At 34.9% G+C, this 21,233-nt stretch overlaps 3 protein-coding genes, 1 long non-coding RNA gene and 1 pseudogene across 4 annotated transcripts; 3 read left to right on the top strand and 2 right to left on the bottom strand.

Annotated features, from left to right (window-relative positions):
* Positions 1–715: 715 nt before the first annotated feature.
* Positions 716–6,555, bottom strand: LOC143464822 (nuclear migration protein nudC-like). Its single transcript, XM_076962830.1, has 8 exons — positions 6,366–6,555; positions 6,180–6,257; positions 3,630–3,722; positions 2,428–2,553; positions 2,099–2,299; positions 1,728–1,922; positions 1,271–1,473; positions 716–891 (listed from the first exon to the last, which is right to left on the bottom strand). The coding sequence occupies exons 1-8, from the start codon at positions 6,444–6,446 to the stop codon at positions 840–842; spliced, it is 1,029 nt and encodes a 342-aa protein (XP_076818945.1). The 5' UTR covers positions 6,447–6,555; the 3' UTR covers positions 716–839.
* Positions 6,556–7,994: 1,439 nt separating this feature from the next.
* Positions 7,995–11,377, top strand: LOC143466045 (transmembrane protein 170B-like). The gene is made up of 3 exons (XM_076964622.1): positions 7,995–8,171; positions 8,738–8,908; positions 10,695–11,377. The coding sequence occupies exons 1-3, from the start codon at positions 8,135–8,137 to the stop codon at positions 10,823–10,825; spliced, it is 339 nt and encodes a 112-aa protein (XP_076820737.1). The 5' UTR covers positions 7,995–8,134; the 3' UTR covers positions 10,826–11,377.
* A 3,054-nt stretch (positions 11,378–14,431) lies between these two features.
* On the top strand, positions 14,432–15,500 carry LOC143464823 (alpha-(1,6)-fucosyltransferase-like). The gene is made up of 3 exons (XM_076962831.1): positions 14,432–14,606; positions 14,813–15,005; positions 15,295–15,500. The coding sequence occupies exons 1-3, from the start codon at positions 14,432–14,434 to the stop codon at positions 15,482–15,484; spliced, it is 558 nt and encodes a 185-aa protein (XP_076818946.1). The 3' UTR covers positions 15,485–15,500.
* LOC143464824 (uncharacterized) lies at positions 14,522–15,322 on the bottom strand. The gene is made up of 3 exons (XR_013118542.1): positions 15,036–15,322; positions 14,798–14,950; positions 14,522–14,652 (listed from the first exon to the last, which is right to left on the bottom strand). It is a non-coding gene; the product is annotated as an uncharacterized LOC143464824 (long non-coding RNA).
* A 4,161-nt stretch (positions 15,501–19,661) lies between the features above and the next one.
* Positions 19,662–20,458, top strand: LOC143465161 (phosphatidylinositol transfer protein alpha isoform pseudogene; annotated as a pseudogene).
* The last annotated feature ends 775 nt before the right edge of the window (positions 20,459–21,233 follow it).

A 21,233-nucleotide genomic window follows, 5' to 3' on the forward strand; every position in this document is an offset into this window, starting at 1 on the left:
ATTGACGGCTTCACACATTTCTTTCCACATTCCCATCGCAATAGGTAGTGCAATGTTTATAACAAATAATGTGTTTAGTTTAAAACATATAGTCTTGTACAAGCAGCTCATCAACCCTTTCGTGCTTTTTCATATGAATTATTCTTCTATTTTCGTGATGTATTGTGTCAATCATTTCCTCAACTCAAAGCGACTCACTCACGACACCAGACGGTTGTTACACCGCCACGCACAACATGGTCAAGTGGCTTTGCCTTTTGTTTGTTGTGCTTACGTCATCATCGTTTTACTGCATTGTTTAGTGATTGCCGAAACGCATGACGTAACTTTGTGCTGATGGTTTGTGCTTAGCCGAATGACCACGGCTTGCATTTTTAAGTAATTTTACTTTAAAAAACAAACAACGGTATTCGGCCTTTTACAAGCATATGCTGGGCACTAACCAGTAGTTTTTTTCCTTACACCTGACTTTCATAAAGAAATAAGCATTAACACCGATAAATGAAATTCGGTCTTACCATTCTACACACAGGTGACTCACAAACTTCTCGCCACACAACAAGCAAAATTTGACCACAAACGTCTTGATTTGTGAATATTTCGTTACAGCGAACAAATGTCACGAAATTTTGACAGACAATCTCGAATCGGCTGATCTGCTTTTCTGCAGCGCGATTGGTTCGGTTGTAGTTTAGTCGAATTCATTTTGGCAGAGTTGCAGACTTTTCAATTTATTTACAAATAAAACGTCATCACAAAACAAACAATTTAGTTTATTACGTCGACAATCTGTATTCGCATATTGGCATCAGCATATTGCGTGGAATGTGGATGTTCTTTCAACAAAACTTTGCTTTTGAAAAATCCATTTCCGGGTGTTGCTTCATAAATCTGGAACAATTTCGTAAAACGTAAGGTTTATGCTGGTTATAAATAAATTTATGTCCATGATATATTTTATATCTTTAATAGATTCATGTGGCTTTCAATACAATGAGCATTACAAGTTGGGTGTAGACATGGAGGATAAGAAAAGTTAAACTTATTTGGGGTGAAACTTTTAGCAATAAATTTCAATCGATCTTTCAATAATTGGGAAGCATCGATTGAAAACAGATTCAAATACAAGCGATCGATGTAAATGGTGTTTCAACCCAAGATTATTTAACTCACGGACGTTAGTTGGGTCGGCCTGGGTATAATTGTTCTGGTCTGAATCGTTCCAGTTGAATCGACTTGAAACCAAATGCGACTACATAAAAGAACTTACTTCTGCAGCATGTCTTGTTTCTTCTGCTCGTCCGAGGTGGGAAGCCCCATTTGCTTCTGGCGTTGGTCAAACATCATCTTCTCAACCATGCCCCTCGTCTCCCCGTCCAAGTCTGAAAGTTTTGAGCTCTCTGGGTCGACTTTTTTGGTGTTTATCTCGGGGTCAGAGGTCACCAGACGAGACCACCATTCCATCTTATTCACCTGACATGAAAGCTTGTGGTTTAAAATTTTAAGGTGTGATGAAATCGCTTTAACGCGAATTTATTGTCTTTGGAGATTTGCATTTAAGGGAGATAGAAAAGACAAAAGTTTGAATAAATCATATTGTGCTTCCAGCCAGAAGAAATTTTTACTCATTTTGTCACTGACTTGCTCACAATGCATTATTGGTACAAATAAAATTTTTAACTTTACGACAAAATATTTCCTTAGGATCATCCACAAACAAAGCCAACCTTCTCTACAGTAAGGATGAGAGTTTTCCGATCGTCTATCGTCCAGTAAGTTTCCTCAGTTTTGATTTCATTGTAAGTTTCGCCGTCAATTACAAGCGGGCGTCCTTTCAACCCTATTCTGATGCTTTTTCGTTGAACGTCGCAAATAACATCACGACCGCGAACAGGAAAGTCGACTTTAAAAGGCAATCTCAGCTTAACGTAAAAACAAGCGAAACTGTTTACTTTTTTCCATCATTCAAAAATTTGCTGTGTTTTCACCGAAATATCAGTCCAGAAAATAAAGGTGGAAAGTATAATGGAAGCCAAAGGAAATTAAAAGATTAAAAATATTAGTTAGAAAGCAAGATATTTAGAAAAAAGAAAACTACCTCCACTTCTTGAAGAGTTTGTGTCCAGGAGTAGTTTGGTAAATCTGCTCCATTTCCAGAATTTGGTTTTATCTTTCCTTTGCTGTCTTCGTCCTCATCATCATCATTTTCCTCTTTTTTCTCTTCCTCGGATATTTTCGCTTCAGGAATTGATGATGTCACATCGCCGTTAGCAACTGCTGAATCACCGTTGACTACTTCCTGTGAAACACAACTCATAACTCACTGAAAGGTGACGAGAGTTTTATGGCAACTGTTTATTAGGAATGGGAAAAAAACACGCAAGTGAAACAAATTAAGATTTAATTTTTATCAAAATTTTATTTCACCACTTTGTTTGATTCTTGCTTCTTCTCCTGAGATGCTTTGATCCTCTCCGCTTCTTCTTCACTCACCTCGACTATTTTACTCGACTCGATTTCAACTTCTCTCTCCTTCCGAAGCTTTTCTTGTTTCTGGACAATTACTATTTTCAATTTGGATTTGATTTATTTCGTGTTTATTTATTTATCATTCGTATTTATAATATCATGTGTTTATATTAGTAATGAGATATATTATTATTTTGTATCGGTTGGTCATACGACCATTTTGATCAGTCGTTGGACATTATGATCATGTTTTCCATCTTTTTCAGATTTTTCTACCAATTTTTCATGTCAATTATTCAACTTGACAGTGATAATTGTGTCACTTGCATTCCCAATTCACCTACTGACGTTCACTTTAATGTTCAGGTTCAATGTTTAACTTTAACTAAATAAATGATGAATTTGACATACTTTGTCATTTTATGCCAAACTGTATCGATCCTGGCGTGGTTTAACAGTGTTATGGCAGCTTTGGTGTTCGTGGCCATAATGGTCTGGTCCGAAAGTGGTCATTATAAGTGGCTTATACTATATAATGTTTACAACATATTTTCTACCTCGAAACATGTATTATTATATTTTATCTTGTAATTTAGATCTAACTTTATTTCAATACTAAGGTTGTTACCAAAATTTGAAACCAGCCTATATCACATACTTTCTTTGTTTAAATTTAAAGTGTGAGTTATAAATAAAAGTAAATTTGAAGAGTGACCAATACAAGGGCACAAAACATAACTAGCGAAAATTTCAAAACTAGTGAGTAGTGTAGTTGAAGAAATTAGCAGCATGCAACTGGGTAAAGTTCTCAGGTTAATCTGACCTATAACCTGCCACCAGTGACAGCAAACTTGACTAATATATTTGCAAGAGCCTTTCACTTCAATGTAAAATATGCTAAGTTGTTTGTTACTCTTTTTTCGTATCAAGTAAAAAATGTGCCAGTAGCTATAGCAACATTCTTCAAGTTAGGTTAATGATAATCACAAGTGGTTGCAAAAGGTGGCGTGAGGTCATATCTGCTCTTAGTTTGGGAAATTCCCACAACCAAAACACTCCAGTTAAGTATTTTGTAAATTCGATACTGGTAGTGAGTAAATATGTGTTTTGTTGAAAACCTACAAGTAATTTGCAAGAGGGAATGATCTACAGATACAAACCTTGATTGCTTTTTGTTCAGCTTTTTCTTTTTCTCTTTTTGCTTTGTCTTTCAAAGCCATTTCTTGGTGATGTCGGAATTTTTCTAAAGCAATCTGAAAAAAGACCACACCATATAATTTTGAAAACAACATAAACAACTAGCACATGGCATCACAATTTATTTTGTTTTAATTTACATATTTTGTTATTATCAATGTTAAGGGCTACAAAGCGTTTCGTTCTAGTTTTGAAACGATAACTCTGCATTTATAACTATGTCACAATAAAAACATCACCGTATACATATTAAGGAACATCTTGTAAAAAGAGCCAGTTGTCATGTGATGTCAATGTTAAACAATGTCTTGTTGTGTTTGACAATAGGGTTAAGTGGAAACAGGTCACAATGGTTATTGTTAAAATTATGTAGAAGGTAAGTTTGGCTCACGCTAATGCGTTTCAAATGAGAAAAGTGGTCAGTGCCACAAACAACTATATCTTGTAAAAAGAAAATTTCGCTGATCACACATAAACAAAAATATTTTGATGTATACGCTTCAGGAACACTAGCTCATCAGTCCTGACTCAGCGTTTTGTTCAGCGTTACTCAACAATCTCAGCCCGGTTTGAAGTCTAGGCCGTAAATATGAAAAACAACCTTATACACAGCGTCGGTTTAACAACCGCTACTTCCCAATTTTAGTGGTTATTATGCTTTACAAACAATCTGAATAGTTTCCCTTGACATAAGACTGTAACGAATGGTTGGACTTGCGTAAGGAATTGTTTTACAATTTTGTTCCAGTGAAAATAACCTATGTCCTACTGTGATAGTCAACAAAAGTTGAAGAAATCCAGTTATTTCAGCATTACCAAAAAGGATTAGTCTTTAACACTAGAAGGACGGGGCGCGTCAATTGACGCATTTTCAACCTAAGTGCATCTATAACTTTTAAGTGGGGCATCACACAACCGTGATATTTCCTGACTTTTCCTACATTAGTGTTAGGTAACTAACCCATGAATATGAAGTTTTTATTTTACCGATAGAGATAATTAACGTGGTCACTACCTAGAAGGACGGGGCGCGTCAATTGACGCATTGTTACTTCACAGTACAAAAACCAGTTCTCGCAATAGAGAGCAATGTTTTGTTTCTGCTGATAATTACAGGTTTATCGAATTAGGTCACAGCTGCCAGCACAGGGGTGTAACAAACGTGTTGACAAACTATGCAAGTCGACTTTTCCGCAAAACAGAGTAGTTTCGTCACAAGCGCAGCCTAATATCGGAATTTATGAAGTTTATCGAAGCGTAGTAAGAGTTTCTCAGTTAGATGAATTAGATAAATTCGTCGGGTCGGTGGTTGCTCGTTGCGTGACAGGAGGGCGCAATTTCCCTGTGAAGAGTTTGTGGGGGAATTCTTGGGGATGTCCGATGTTTTCCCAAACCATGGCAAGAGACAGGTTTCTGGAGCTCATACGATTCCTTCGCTTCGATCTGAAGACGGAAAGGCGTAGGAATCTATTGCATGATAAATTTGCACTCGCTTCACAACTTTGGAACAGTTTTATATCAATCTGCCAAAAAGCACTCATTCCACAGTGGAAGATAACTGTGGATGAGCAACTATTGCCGTGTAAGGCACGCTGCAAGTTCATCCAATATATGGCCAATAAACCAGACAAGTTTGGTCTAAAGTTCTGGCTGACAGTTGACGTCGAAAACAAATGTTTATTCAACGTCAACGATTTTCCTTACGTTGGAAAAGATGACGCAAGGAGCCCCCAAAGGAGTGTGCCCACCGACGTTGTACTGAAACTCATGGCTCCGCTTTTTCAAGGAGGTTACAACGTCACTTGCGATAATTTTTTCACCTCACTTGACCTGGCGTTGCGAATTGCGGAAAATAAGTGCAGCCTCGTAGGGACAATGCGCCAGAACAGGAGAGAAGTCCCGGAAGAGTGCAAGAAGAAAAAGGAGTTGCGTGAAACAGAAGTGTTTAGGCACAAGTGCTTGTATTTTCAATGCGATTGCTTTTGTTAATTAAAATGCACAAAGCGGACATGCGATAGAAGTTGATTTTTTCGGAGCAACAGCACAGTTTTCTCAACAAAAAACGTTAGATTTGCGCCGTTTTGACCTTTTGCGTCAATTGACGCACTCCGTCCTTCTAGGTATACGAAAATTGCCGTCCTTCAAGTGTTAAGCAGTTTGTTAATGGAAAAGAAAAAAAAATTTATTAGACTCTAGTAAGCCTTGTCAACAACGAACAAAAATAACTTGTAATGTTCATCGTTCTCGTAATTGCAAATTTGTCAGATAATTTTATGTTGCGGTATTTTGGAACGATAGATAGCACAATTTTTAGATTATATTTGGTGACTACCATGGTAAGTTCTTGGTTATGTTTTATGAAGGCTAAATATGCAAAATCCCATTTAAAATGCATTAATGTAAGTTTTTGTCATCCCGTACAAACTGTCTCCGGACAGAAATCTGGGGAATTCCCCTCAGTTCCACACAACCCGTCAACGTCTTGCGAAAACTTACAAGATGCAATAACCAACCTTTTCTGCATCTCCCTGGGTTCCACCAGTGAAGAAATCTGTTTTTCTTCGTAAAAATCCAAAGTAAGTATCCAGAAGCTGCAATAAAAAACATTCTATGAACCAATTTCACCATGAATAAAAAATCAGGTTTGCTAGTCGATCAAATTCTAGTCCTAGTCCTCTAGTCCTAGTTGTATTTTCTACCTGATGAACACCACCTTCGTGTTGCCGGGCCATGTGCATTAACATCGCATCCCACTGCTCTATTTGGTTGGCATCTTCCATATTTCAGCCGGTACAACGTTATGCTTGAAGTAATTCAGTAAATAAAGAATTCCCGTAATTATAAAGAACTTTAAGCCTTAGAAAACCTGTTTCTTATCACAAAATAAATGGTGCAGTTTTCCTCGTCAAATTATTTGTCATTTTATATATTTATTTCCTTTCTCAATCATACCATCTCTCGTTCTCATCTATTATACAAACATTTCACCATAAAATAACATTTCATACAAAAGGGTTTTATGTTAAGCTTTGTAAAGATTATTTCCAGTGCATGCCTTACCAATATGTTACTCTGCAAAAAATTGGTTAATTTTCCAGTCAGGCAAACTACAAAAGGTGCTACATGCTTAGATTGTTTTATTCGAGCACTACTTTATGTTTGTGAGACGTGGAAGTCGTCTTTGTGATTAATCATCATCAACTAAACATTGTTGAACGAATGACATGTTTTGCCAGACAGCCAAATTTGGTTGTTTTCACCAAGATCTTTGGTCAAATAACCAAGAATGACAAGTGTGGTTACACAAAAAATGCTCAAATGCCGAGTTGTAGAAGATATTTCGTGCAACTAACGTGAAATCTACCCTAGCACCTCGCCCAAGCATGATATTTTCAACCTCACTAAGCTTGTAAGCATCGGGAAAGATCTGGGTGTGGAATATCGACGCCGCCGATTAATTAATTATTATTGAACAAGGGTCGCATTGTTGCGTGAACAATGCTCTAACCACTCAGCAATCAACCCGAAGAAAATCTAGGCTACCGTAGTTTAACAATCCCACCACAGCCTAAATCTGTCCAAAATAATGCCAATAATTAATTTAATTGTACCTTCTCAAGTTTTCAGTTTATTTTTCCCTGAGAGTCGTGTGCTGTTGCTTTTCATGAGTGCTTTTTTCCCAAGCGCCTAATGGAGTTTTCTCGAAACTTGCTTTCGATTTCGATGTTTTTGTGTTTGTTCAAGATGTTACTTTTGATCAGGATTTTGCGGTGATGATATTTTAGTTTATTTCACTTTTCAAATTTATATTGGGTATTAAAAAAAAACATAAAATTAGCGGCCAGGAAAATGTTTGTGGAGCATGCAGTGGTCATTGCTCATTGATGGCTATCCAGAATTAAACAAACTTTAATTTAGAAGCAGTAAATCAACTTTTTTGTAGCTTTAGTAAACTGCAAGTAAAATATTGTGTATTCTGGAAATTGTTTTGGTGAAAAAATGTTTGGTGTGAAGTTGGAATAAAACTCAGTTTCTAAGTCTAATGTGAACAATAAATTTATCACAAAACACTTGTTATTAACATGAATACATGACTATGAAGTTAAAGTGTATGTTTATAAGGTTTTAAGCTATGACTTAAAAAAAATTTAGTGCCAAACCACAGATAAGTTTGTCGAAAATTTGAAGTTAAATTGATTATGGTTGTCAACAGCTAGTACCCTTGCCGCTTACATTAAGTGCAGGCCGCAGCATATGAGATAAAAGGGAGATCCCCATTAGTGTGACGTTGAATCATGATTATATTATTATTTTTCTTAAGCTTTTAGGCTAACGTATATAACCTATTAGCCTAGCTTGGACTAGCTTATACATGTTAGAAACCAAGCTAGGTGTAGAAATCAACTGACCCATTAAAACTAGATCGTTTTGGAAACAATAGAAGGAAAAGTATGATTTAACAAGAACAATGGATCTACCAAAGTTGCAGTTAAAATATTTTCAAGGTAAAATACTCAATTAATGAAACATGTGATCATTAACTTTTGTCTTACCGGATTGGAAAGTTTATTGTTTTTAGGTAAGAAAACACTTGCGCAATCAAGATGAAACAATAATTATTATGCGCACAATTAATTTTTTCCACTGCACACTTAGCAAACTTTCGAAACTGATTGTGTCTCAAACAATCATTTGCTACTGGTATTCTTGATATTTTGACATTAGCTGTATCGAATGAAATTATGAATTCTAATGGTTATGGCACAATAAAAAATATACTCAGCAACAACTAAGTTAATCATAATGAGCGCTATATTATGGTTGCCAACCTTGCCTTTGCTTCTGTGTAAATTTTCCAAGATCTTAATCTCTTTACGTGGATACTGAATAATTAATGTTAAGTAAGTTGTGCCTGGTATAAGTATTCGTTTGCCTATCTGTTATTGTAGTTCTGCTATCATAGTCGCAGAAGTATATTTATGTACACTAAAACACGTTATCTGTTGATTTGTTTAGTTTAACGTGCTGTACACATATGCATCGCGTTAAAATTCGTTGCATCTTTTCCCAGAAATGTGGTGGTGGATTTTTCTCAGTGTTCTCATCTCATCTGTGATTGTACACGGAATAGTCGTCTTAGCAAGTTTCTTTTCACTCCGAAAGCACAAACAGGGACGCTGGTATTTCGTGTCGGTGGCTATTATGGGAATCATCATGCCTTTGACTGGTGGAATTATTACAAGTATGTTTTTATTTTTATTTTAAAATTAATGTTAAGCTGAAACAAATTGACCTTGAACCAAAAAAAAGTTGTCAGCAATTATATTAGATAGTGAATTGGTTACTGGTTGGTTACTACTTACTTGCCGCAAGTCGACACCATACTTGACATCACATTCTAGTTATTAAGCATGTTGGATTAATGTTATGATGTCATATTGGGCGTGTACTTTGTCATAATAATGCCAAAATTGTGATACATTCCTGGCCATCACTGCTTTACCACTACAGTGCATGATCAACTCAATATGCAAGATCAAGTTTAAGATGTGAAATTCTTTCTTGTGTGTGCGTAGTAAGTCTGACAAGCCAAAAATCTTCTTTGCTCTTATGGTAACTTGTCTTTCCATGTACCCGTCCCATTAACCCTATTCTAACTAGGCTTGGCTTCTCCCGCACACAGTCACAGCAAAACGTGGCGTATAGTTGCATTGTTTGCTGTAGAAACTTGAAATTTGGTGACTTTTCCTAAAAACTGTTCAGCTATCTGTCCATGTTTGTTTGATAAAGTTGGATTTTGTAATTTTTGAGATATTGCGATATTTTCATAATTTTGCTCTCTCTCCGCATTGAAGCGTAGGCCTATTACTCATTTACGCACCACTAACTTGACTAACTATTCTCTTTCGTTCTCTTCTCGCGGTCAGCTGGTTTTCCGCACAGCGGGGGCACGGCGTAACAAGAAGAATTTCTAGTAATGTGTCACTTTTAGAAATACTTAATTTACACTAAATTCACTTTCTTTAGTTTTACAATTATGATGTATACAGGTAGCCAGATATTTTTGCTACTAACCTGTAAAAATCCGATCAGTTTACGACGTATAGTTTTCGAGTAATTAACAATTGAAAATGTGTGTGCGGGGTCGGCCACACCTAGTTAAAATAGTAAAGTCGCGAGCCTGGTTAGGATAGGGTTAAGCTTATTTTATTTAATTCCGATAATGATGATATGCTTTATTTTACTGCGTAGATATACTTGCAAACATAAGCTAACCCATACCACTCTAAACACTAAAATAAATTTAAAAAGTCACATAATCGAAGAAGTAGACCTACTAAATTTAACTTCCAACTTTGAATTTATTTTGCTTATTTTCTTGATGATAAAAGTAGACTCCTTACTAGTTGTGTGAAGAATGTGAATAGAAGGAATGAAAGAATAGAATGTGAATTTCATAAATTCAGTAGCACTATACGTGATGTAAAGTGTGATGTGATGTTCTTGAATGATGGAGACGGTAATTATAACAGTATTATTGGTTAGTATCGAACACAGTTTCACACCATTTTTAGGCCAGCACTCTAACTGCTCTGTTTCTGAGCTGGCTGAACACTGGCATATTTATATGCAGTGTATATATTTGTGTTTATTCTGTTATATTATATATTTATTATATTTCAATAAGTTTGAACATTGCATGACTACTGATACCTTTTTCTGCCAACACTGCACAAGTTGCCTTCTTGTGAAATAGTTTTATTTAATTTTCTTTGTTATATTTCTACGGTAATATTTATACATAAATTTGAGTGGAATTAACTTGTATCTGCAAATTGTATTCTATAATTGCAAATCAGATTTTATATAATGCACAGTATATACCATTTTTTAAATTTTTTTCTTGTAATTCTAAGCAGCCAAACGAATCAATTTAAAGTAGCCTAACTATGCATTTACTATGCAACTGTTAACCCAAGTTACAATTATTACCAGTGACCACATCAGCTCATCCTGTGTCGTTCCAGGTGCTGTCATTGCTGGAATATATCAGGCTTTGTCATGGGTGATGCCTGTGGAGACTGCATTAGTTTGGGGAGCAGGTCAGACCGTTGCAGTAACATTCTTGTCGTTTTCTAGACTGCTACAAACACTCTGAGGGTTAAATGCAGTGTTTTATCATTCAAATCATCCCGAGTGATGATTCCATGTGAAGAAAATCTGGCCTAGTAATGGAGGGCTTCACTGTTCAAGCAGTTGCTATTAAGATTTATTGATGAAATCCTATTTAACTAATTGAAGCAGGGTTTCTTGAATTCAAACAACTTATAAGCCACTTTTTCACTACACAGTCTGTTCATACAGGGCTTTCACTATTGTCTTAGTATATTGTCTTTTACTATTGATATAGTATATGGAGTTCTTGTTTATGCTGAAGTCATCTTCATACATGTGCAACTGTGACTAAAGCCTTCCCACCTTATTTGAAGCAAGTGAAATTTGTTTATACTGTAATCTGCAATATTTTTATCGCATATTATTTGATTTTTCCACTGAAATGTGAAAAAATGTTTTTTCCGTATGTTTCCTGATACAATAAGAATATCCAGGAAGTAACTAGTTGTAGCATTGCTTAGGTTTCTTCATTTTCGAAAATATACTTACGTTTTGATCTTTGTGCATTGAAAATCAAAATTGTCAGCAACCAGGATTTCTCGTGTGTTTTAGCAACAGACACAAATACCTTAATTTGAAGTAATGATGTAGTTCCCTCATTTTACTGCTCAGAATTAAGTAAAATGCTTCTAGCTGTATCAGGACAGCTTTTATTGAGTTGCCTGTCCAATTTTCAACCACTTTTTAATTTGAAACTAAAGGGAAACTTTTAAATCTTTACAAAGTCTTATTCACTGCGTTTTACAAAAAAGGGTAGAAAATGTTTCCAAGCGTATTATTACAAATTTGGTTAATGACAATGTTTTGTTGTCGTTGTAATGGAGGTTGAAAGTTTAGGTCTTCCTAAAGGTTTTAAAGTAAAACGTTATAGTACTGATTGTGAGATATCAATGCGTCATGTCACTGAGAACAGATTAATACCGCCAAGATGATGCCTCGTATCCTTTCCACGCTTGGCTAAAATACCATCTTTATTTGTTATTGATAAATATGATTGATTTTATTTCTTTGTGACTCCTCTAAAAAATTTATATGCGCTCTCTCCAAGTGGCGAGCTTTAACAAAGTGAAGAACACTTCGCTTATTGCAGAAGCTCAGGTTGCTTGCTTATAAGCTACACAGCTACTTGTTGAAATACTCTACCTCGCATTAAATAGAATAAATCTTTTTGTGATTGGAATATTTGCGATTGAAAACTACCCAACTGTTTTCAGAATAAAATTCATATCTATTCTGAAACCAGGTTTCAAATTTTTGACCGGGACCTGTTTAGAATTTCATGTTTAATGCTGTTGTCTTTCTAACCATGCTTCGTTGTCTGCTGGTTGCGAACCAATTACATGGCGCGGGGAATCTTCTACGATACCGGATGAACCCAGGCTTTGTCGTTGAGACCAGAGTTTATCAGGATATTGTGGGCATAAGGCTACGGCTTTGTTTACAAGTTTTACATGTGTAGTAAAGATTAATTATTATTTGAATAGTGAGGTTGGGGGAATCGAAACAAATTTTTTGCAAGACGGAGATTTTCAAATGTTGTTTACGCAAAAAAATGGTGGCGTTAGTATAAGATAAAAAACGTGCAATCATGTCACAATCACTTGATTAAACGTAGGTACGCTAAGCTTAGAGGCACACACCTGCCCATGGCAAGTATACAAAACATAAAATCGGTGCTTATGAAACTGCAGTAAATTCGGTCTTAGAATCAATAGAACCGTAAGTGCTGGAACATCAGACATCGCTTGGAGTTTGAATAATGCAAAGTCGTGCACATACATGTTTACGGTGAATGCGTTTTTATATTATTCATTTTCTGTGCAAAATATGCTTTCGTACCGAGATTTGTTTCCACTAAAATTGTCTCCCTTCATTTTGTAAACAAAATGAATCAAAATTTTGATCTGAATCGAAGCGCAGGAAGCAACAAAATAAACCATAGGCCTACAGTATGTCAGACTGCAATGGCACAATAGGCCAACTGCACGCAGTAGCGAATGTCAGTGCGCAGTTCTGCTTCAGTAGAATTATTAGAACCCATTTGTCCAAACAACGATGAAAGGCTTTTCAATTTTTGCAAAGACAGTTTTGTTATTTTTGTCAGTTTATGGAGTCATCGTCATTTTAACTGGAGTTGTTTTGCTGCAAAGGTACGAGAATTTCAAATTGAACGTATTTGTGAAATGGAAATGATCTGGATATAACGTTTTTGTGTTTGTAGTTTACTTGGCGATATTATCATGAGCTTTTTTGGATTGAACGGATGTGATTTTATTTTGACAGAGTCGTCCAAAAAGCTGCGTCAAAGGAATTCTCATTAGATCAAGGTTAGTAGAAGAAAGACGGAATCTTTAACAGCTAAAATTTTAGAATTTGTAGTTTACAAAGCACATTCACTTCAACTGAACAACGAAATCCGTACGAATACCATCGTTAGCAATAATGGTTGTTCAAAACTTGAAAGCTCCTATAGTTCAGGACAAACATTAAAGCATCTTAATCGTAGAAAGTGCCTATTTCACCATAATGTACTCATACTGATATGACTGATATAGAAGTTGCCAGCATTAAGGTAGCGCTAGATTTTCTAATTTGAAAACAGATACTAAACAGCACCTGTTGAATGTTCCCATGCACACCCCAATATTAATCTTAAAATTAATAAGAATGTTAGCTGAATAATTTCTAATTCATAAAGTACTAGTTCAAGCGGGTCTTTCAAATTTCTATACAAAAATGATTTTCACAAATGTTTTGGAGAAAAACAACTTTTCTACATTTGTTTAGACTGCGATTCTGCAAGCCAAGCAGTATGGTAAGTACTCTGAAAAGTTATCAAAAATCTGAGTGTGCGTGTTTGGGTGCCATAGTAAGGAAACTATTGTAGTTGATCAGTACATTTGCTTGTTATTGAATATGAGATTTTACACCCTTGAGAGAATCGTTTCACAAAACTTTATCGACATCGACAACACTTTCCGTGAAAATGTTTTTCTTTCTTTGCGCTTTTTTCGATAAACGTTGACTTATGACCGTTGACCTTATGACGATTAATCATGATTGGTCAATTGATTAATCGGGCCGTTTAAATATGTACACCATGTGTTTTTTTAAGATTGTAAATTTTAAAAACCATATTTTATGTTCATGTAAGCAACATGTATTTTATAATGTAAACACAATTATCAAGTATATTAGTACATTAGTTTTGACACGATGTGCAAAGCAAAACGGCCGATAACGGAAAACGATTACGTAAAACTTACAACAAAATTTTTTCCTGTAAATACAGCAATGGATCTTCGACCCATCAGAGCTTAATAGAGTTAAAAAATCACAAACTGAAATCTTTCAGCAAAGTTGTCCAAGTCATCATTCATGAAATTCAGGTAAATCACTCGCTTTGTTTTGTCAAGTAAAAAATTCATTGATACGAGTTTTTTTTTACTTTTTTTAATTTTTGTTGACAATTTAAGCGAAATTTTTTTATCTTTAAACGATTCGTAAACTCTTCAAATAGTCACGAAAAACCTGTAAAGAAAGCGCCGTTTATCACTGCACTGAACTTCGCTGTGGTTTGGGTTGTACCATGCACCAGATAGCCAGTTGTATGATGACGTCACTGTCCATGAACCGCACCCTGCTCCTCGCATACAACAGCAGGGGTTCTTTCGGTGTCTTCAAAAGCAGACGTTTACACGAAAATATTTTCTTGCCGGTTTCACCAGGATGCAATTTCGCAAACGAAACTGACGGAATCGCTGGTAATTTACAAAGGAAACGAACGTATTTGAAAGACTCATGATCAATCTGTTCATTAATAAAGACTAGTTTAAGATTTTTTACTGATTTGTAACAAAAACCTAACTTATTTTAAAAAAAATTAGTTTTCATAATTCTCATTTGTCAAATAAAAATATAGCAACTTAATTTTGCAACAATCAAAATATCAAACTTTTTTATTGTCAAGTCCACAGGCCTCCTAAATACTGGGAGTTTAACATGACAACTTTCCCAAGCTTTGTTAGAAAAGGAATCAATCAATTGCATCCACTTCCAATGTCTTGGTGGGTTGGGCAAGTGATGACGTATCTCATGAGACTTCAACCTGACGTAGAAGAAGACATAAATAGAAAATTGGAACTCGGAAAACCTTACGTGGGGTACGAAAGAACCCTCTTCAAATAACTTACATTATAGACCGTAAAAATCGCAAAGATTCAATTCTTGTGATGAATGCTTCTTCATTAATTTCTGACTTCAATGGGTTCAAGTTCACTTTTAAGATATGATTCTGAAACAAGTTATTAGGAAGTTATAAATATATTTCAATGCAGGTATCGTTTTCAAAATTTAAAATGCCGATTCTGGTGGGTTGAAATTGCTGATGAACCTTGCAACACCGTTTGTGGGTCTTGGAATTTCAAAAACCTTAATTTTTTTCATATTCAGACTTCACATTCGACGATCCGACAAGTTGTTACACGAAGCAGGATTACATGATGTCGATGGATATATGGCCGTTGTAGAAAGATGGTTTGAAAAGTACGAAACTCTTCATACGCGAGCTTACGACAGACGAAGAAGAGTTTATTTGGCCACAGACGATTTATCTGTACTTCGTGAAATTATGGAAAGGTAGGTGTAGCAGACATAATACAAAAAAATATCTAAAAAGTTTGTTTTTGACTACTTTATCTCTGAAAAAACGTTTATTCGTAATTTGAAACTTCCGATTTTGTCAAACATTTCTGTCAACTTTCAGCTTTCGTTGCATGTTTGTTTAATTTCAAACCATTAAGTGCAGTATTCATAATATTTCAGCCCATGCAAGTCTATGACGTAATTTACAGTTTTAAGGTTTTCAATTTCTAAGGGGAATCTTTAAAACGTAGTCGTTGCAAGGTTGGAACTTTGCAAACTGACACTCACTTCAACACTTGTGCTTCGTAGATATCCTGATTACGAGATTGTTTACAATAATGAAAGCATCACTTCGGCGGCAAACACGAGGGAACGTGGAAACGAAGCTTCAATGAAACTTGTTTTAGCTGATATATTTGCCTTGACCAGAGCAAATTACGTGGTGTGCACGTTTTCGTCAAACGTGAGTAGTGAAGAGGAAACATATTTTTAGAAATTATCAACTATTTTATTAAGAATCAAATGTGTTTGTTCACTGATTTCTACGTTTTTCTTTAAACACAAAATTTCAATCTAGTACGACTATTGAAGTAACTTATTTTATTTTTACTTCAACTTAGAAATGAATGTAAATATGACTCAAAAATTATTGTTTTTCTTTGCTTTCAAAAGCAACATAGATTTTTTTAAATCGTTGCTATATAACCCATGATATACTATATCTGACAACAAAGAAAATATCCATTTTAGTTATATTTATATAAATTTATTTATTTATATTTATTTTCCATTTTGAACAGTTTAAAAGCTTTTTTTCAATCTTCCTTTCAGTTTGATATCTATACAAAACCACCTGACATTCAAGATTTTTCAGTGCCAATGATTGTTAATATTTATGTTTTTATGAACTCATATTTTACACCAGATATGTAGATTAGTTTACGAATTGATGCAAACAATCCACGGAGACGCGACTAACTTCTTGTTCTCACTCGATCGATCCTACAACTTCCATAAACGGACGATGCCGACATTTCATCGAGTTGTCTTACAACACGAACCACAACAGAAATTTGAATTGGAATTGGCGGTCGGGGACAATGTGTTGCCAATTTCGAAAATATGGGCCACTAATACATGGACGGGTCGAAACATCAGAACTGGAAAAACCGGGACTTACCCCGACTATAAAGTCAAAGTTCATTCTAATGTAAATTGATTATTTTTTTATTTGATCTTTTTATGACTTGAAGAAGATTTATGACAAAGCTGCTGTAACTGTTTTCTCACAAAGAAACTTTTATGTTTTCATATTTAAAAGTTGTCTCAATAACTGTCAGAAACAAATTATAAAAGAGAACGATTAAAAAAATAAAAACTTGGAAATAAGTTAAGTATAAAATGATAGAAATGAGCAAGTCAAGTTAAATGCTTTTATACTCAACAGGTTTTATGCAAATTTAACTTAAGTTTATTAACCGTTGTAACCATTAATCTAAGCAGTTACAAAATTGTTAACGCGCAAAACATTTCCAACAGTTGTAGCCTAAATTCAGAAAACATACTTCTAGTCAGGTAATTCGTTTTGTTGATGAGAAATAACCATCGTCATAACCAATACTTAAACATAACACGCAAAAAACTTTTCGACATAATGATAATAATAACAAGATAATAGCCACAGATATAGAAAAGTGAGAAAGAGAACTTCAACAGGAACAAGATTTACCCAATTTGGTTCTCTCCCCACATCTTAAAAACAATGATTTAAGAAAGTTTTCTACATTTGTTGGAATCCGTCATCTATAGGCCTACATTCGACTTTGATAAAGTAAATGACGTAGTTTCCAAAATATTGAAGCGTTAACATCGAATTGTTTCCAAAATGCACTAATTTAACTACTGTTGTAAGTTACCAAACTTAGTTCAAGCTTCCAAACGCGCGAGCAGGAGAGAAAATAGTTTCCCACTAAGCAGACATATTATTGCAACCAGCCGGAAACGGTAACTCATAAAGTATTAAAGAAATAACTGTGTAATACGATAAAGTCTAAGTACATACTATAAATTTTAGTTGATAGCATCAGTGGCAATTAAGTTTTCATAAGTTTGAAGAGAATGTACGCTACAGTATTGACGTAACAAAGTAATTACGACATTTGTGAACAACTACAAATCGTACAAGTGATCGGGCATTAGAGTTGAAAGTACGTAATTGCTACTACACCGCAGATTTCACATAATCATATTTGCTTGCCCAGCAAGGCTTCCTCAGAGAAAACGGACAATAAATTAAACCGCATATGTACGTCATTTTGTGATTAATTAGAAATTTAGATACGTTTTTAAAGTAAAGACGTCATATTTACGATCCACTTTATTTTATTATCATCGTGAATCAGAATTCTATGAGTATAATTGTTGCTAGACTGCCTGATACTTATTGAAACTTAAATTTTTCAAAAATAACATTTCGGAAATGTGAAGCATCTACAAGTTTTACAGCAGCAGCTTTTTAGTGATCAGTAGGGCGATTATTTTTTGACTTGTCAAAAAAAGTCAAAAATTTGTCAAATTTACAGCATTAGGTCAAAAAATGTCAAAATTGTTTACAAAGTCAAAATTTTTTACCAAGTGAAAATTGTTTGCAAACTGCATTTTCGTGGTGTCTTAGAGATTGCACTGTAGGTGAACCTACATTTTACATTGTACACCTTGTAGCCTACTTTATACTGCTGTAAATGGCCCATTGTCTACTTATTGTGAATCAGCTCTTGCTTCGGTTTTGCTTTAGATAGTTCAATAACTTCAGGCATCTTTAGTTTAGAGTGTTAGACAAATGTATTGAACAGTTTCTTAGTTGCAGTTTTTTTGGCAGTGATTTATAATTAGCTCATTTCCTTTTTCAGAATAGGCTAGGTCTGTGTTCAGATTTTTGCCCTTATTTACTACAATAAATTTTAACTTTTGGTACAATAGTGCGTAATTTAATTACTTGAGTTCTTCATATGTCAAAATTTGTTTAAAAAAAGTTTTTTAATGTCAAAATTTGTCAAAATTTTCAATTTTTAGGTCAAAAACTTTCGTTTTTTAGGTCAAAAAATAATCGCCCTAGTGATCAGCTTTAATCAAAATTATTACATTGGTGTAAGTCAGTGAAAACAAGTCCATTATTTGCCATTACAACGTCTACTGTAAAAACGCGTCATGAGATATAACAAAGAATTAACAACAAGGGATATTTTGTGAAAGTAGATCTTAAAACGCAAAATAGAGGTTTTGTTAAAATCCGCCTGAATTTTTTAAAATTCAGGCTATTTCAAGATTATACTCTTCTGCTACTATGTTGCTATATGCTAATCACTAACTTTAGCAATATGCGTTTAACGTGCGACTGCTATTTAACTACTTCTACAAACTAATTATCTTAAAGCTAACTTGCCATTAGCTCTTTGCAATTGCATTTATAACCGTCATAATCTAATAAATTCTACGCAAAGCAGCGTTTTATTGTGTTGGTAAACGCCGACCTCCATAGCCCTGGGGGTAAAAATCCACATCTATTTTTGGAGACCATCATTCATTTTTAAAACAAGTTACTTCGACTTGTTATCAATGTTCTTGAAGTTTCTATGTTAATTGTAGTTTTCGGTTTTAAGGTTTTGTTACAAAAAATTATATTAATCCACCTCATCTTAATAACTTATCTTATAGACTTGTTTCGTGCAGGGTATGAGTTAGTTAAGAACACAGTTTAAACAAGAAACTCTACGTGTATGCAGCATGCAGTAAACACTCTGTTTTTAATAGGGCTACTATCAGTTAAATATGTTCATTAATGTTGAAAATAACGTAACAAGTAACGTGCATAATACAGTACATCCTGCATAATATTTCCGATATCATCATTCTTCGACATAACCAAAACAACAAATAGTAGTTGCAGTCTAAACCTACTCCTCAGCATCAGTATTTTTATGGAGGCTAATAACTTTTAAAAACTAATAGAAACAAATTGACACGATAAAGTCTTAGTAAAGACCAATTAACAAAATGTATAGGTGTAACAGAAAAATTGAAATCTTGAATGAAAGTTTGGGACAAGTTCTCTGTTGAAGGGTAAAAATTTAAAAACATATTTCATAGTTTTCGTTTTTAAACAAGGTTACTAAAGCATGGCTAGATTGCGAAAAGAATACAGGATTGTTTTACCAGTCACCGTCGATGAGTACAAGATTGCTCATCTGTGGAGCATTTCTGAAAGAAGCAAGCTCGAAACTGGAGGGTGGAATGGCGTCGAAATTATAGTCAATGAACCAAGCGAGATCGGGCAATTCACTCACAAAATATGGCACATTGCTGACAAGGTGCCTCGAGTGATTCGAGCACTGGCCCCTAAAGGCTCTATCGAAATACACGAGAAATCATGGAATACCCATCCGACCTGTAAGACCGAGCTGTCAAATCCTGAATACATGAAAGAGGGTTTCCAGGTTGAAACGAAGACAGTGTGCCACATCTTGGAGAGTCAGAAAATGTTCACAACTTGCCCGAAGATGAATGGAAAAGTGTTGAAGTTGTTCACATCGATCTCGTCAACGATCCAACCGACTCCAGAGATTACTCCCAGGAGTATGACCTCAAGCTCTTTAAATCAGCAAAGACTGGCAGAGGACCGTATGATGAGGATTGGAAAACTCAGTTGAAATCTCAATCACCGCCAACGTACATGTGCGTCTATAAGATGGTCAGTGTAGAGTTTAAATGGTGGGGTCTGCAAGACAACTTCGAGTCCATGATTCACAAAGCAACAAGAAGACTATTCACGAGTCTACATCGCCAAGTGGTCTGTTGGATAGACGACTGGCATGGATCGAGCTTGGAGGAATTAAGAATATACGAGCAGGAGACAAAAGAAGAACTCGATCGAATGCGTAGATCTGATGGAGTAAGAGGAATGGTAGAAAAATAATTCTGTTGTAACAAAAAACAAAACTTTTTTTGGAAAACATGTACAAAAATCATCGTTTAAATTCATTGGTTTAATAACAAAATTTATCAACGCTAAGTTAATATACAGTTGTAGTTATGTGAGATAAAAGTTACTATAAAATGTCCACTTGTATCTCCATGCAAACACCTGCGTTTTAAATTCTGTTGTTACATTATATGAGCATGAATATAATTTGCATGCAAGTCATGACCTGGAAATCTCCTCGTGCGAAGTTTTACTCAGTTTAAAAAAATAGTTGTTCAACTTGTATCAAATCACAGAGATCAAAATTTAAAAATGTATATTGTTCTAAGTAAGCGTGTCACTATATTTCGTAAGCAAATTAAAGAGTGTCTATTGTAATCTACTGTCTTGTAAAGTAGAAATTAGATTTTCATGCGAGTTCTATTTAAAGAATTAGTGTAAAACATGCATATTGTATATTGTTGTTTTATCAATATAAACAAAACTTACGTCATCACATAAATATACAGAAACTGCTTGCGCACATATTAGTGTAAATGTTGTATATGTTACGTATATCACAAACACTCAATGAAAATAGCAGGAATTATTGATAAGACTGCACAATTATACACTACACAAGAATGTATTCACGTCACGTTTTATTAAGATAACTAAATTACAAAGTAAGGTTGGGCCGCAGGTTGGACATCCCTGCTCTAAATGTTCACGTTAGATCGTCTTTTCGGTACGCCATGTAATTAAGTCACGGTTGATTAAGAAAATTCTT

Source organism: Clavelina lepadiformis, chromosome 7 (assembly GCF_947623445.1).
Source record: "Clavelina lepadiformis chromosome 7, kaClaLepa1.1, whole genome shotgun sequence".
Lineage (NCBI taxonomy): Eukaryota > Metazoa > Chordata > Ascidiacea > Aplousobranchia > Clavelinidae > Clavelina > Clavelina lepadiformis.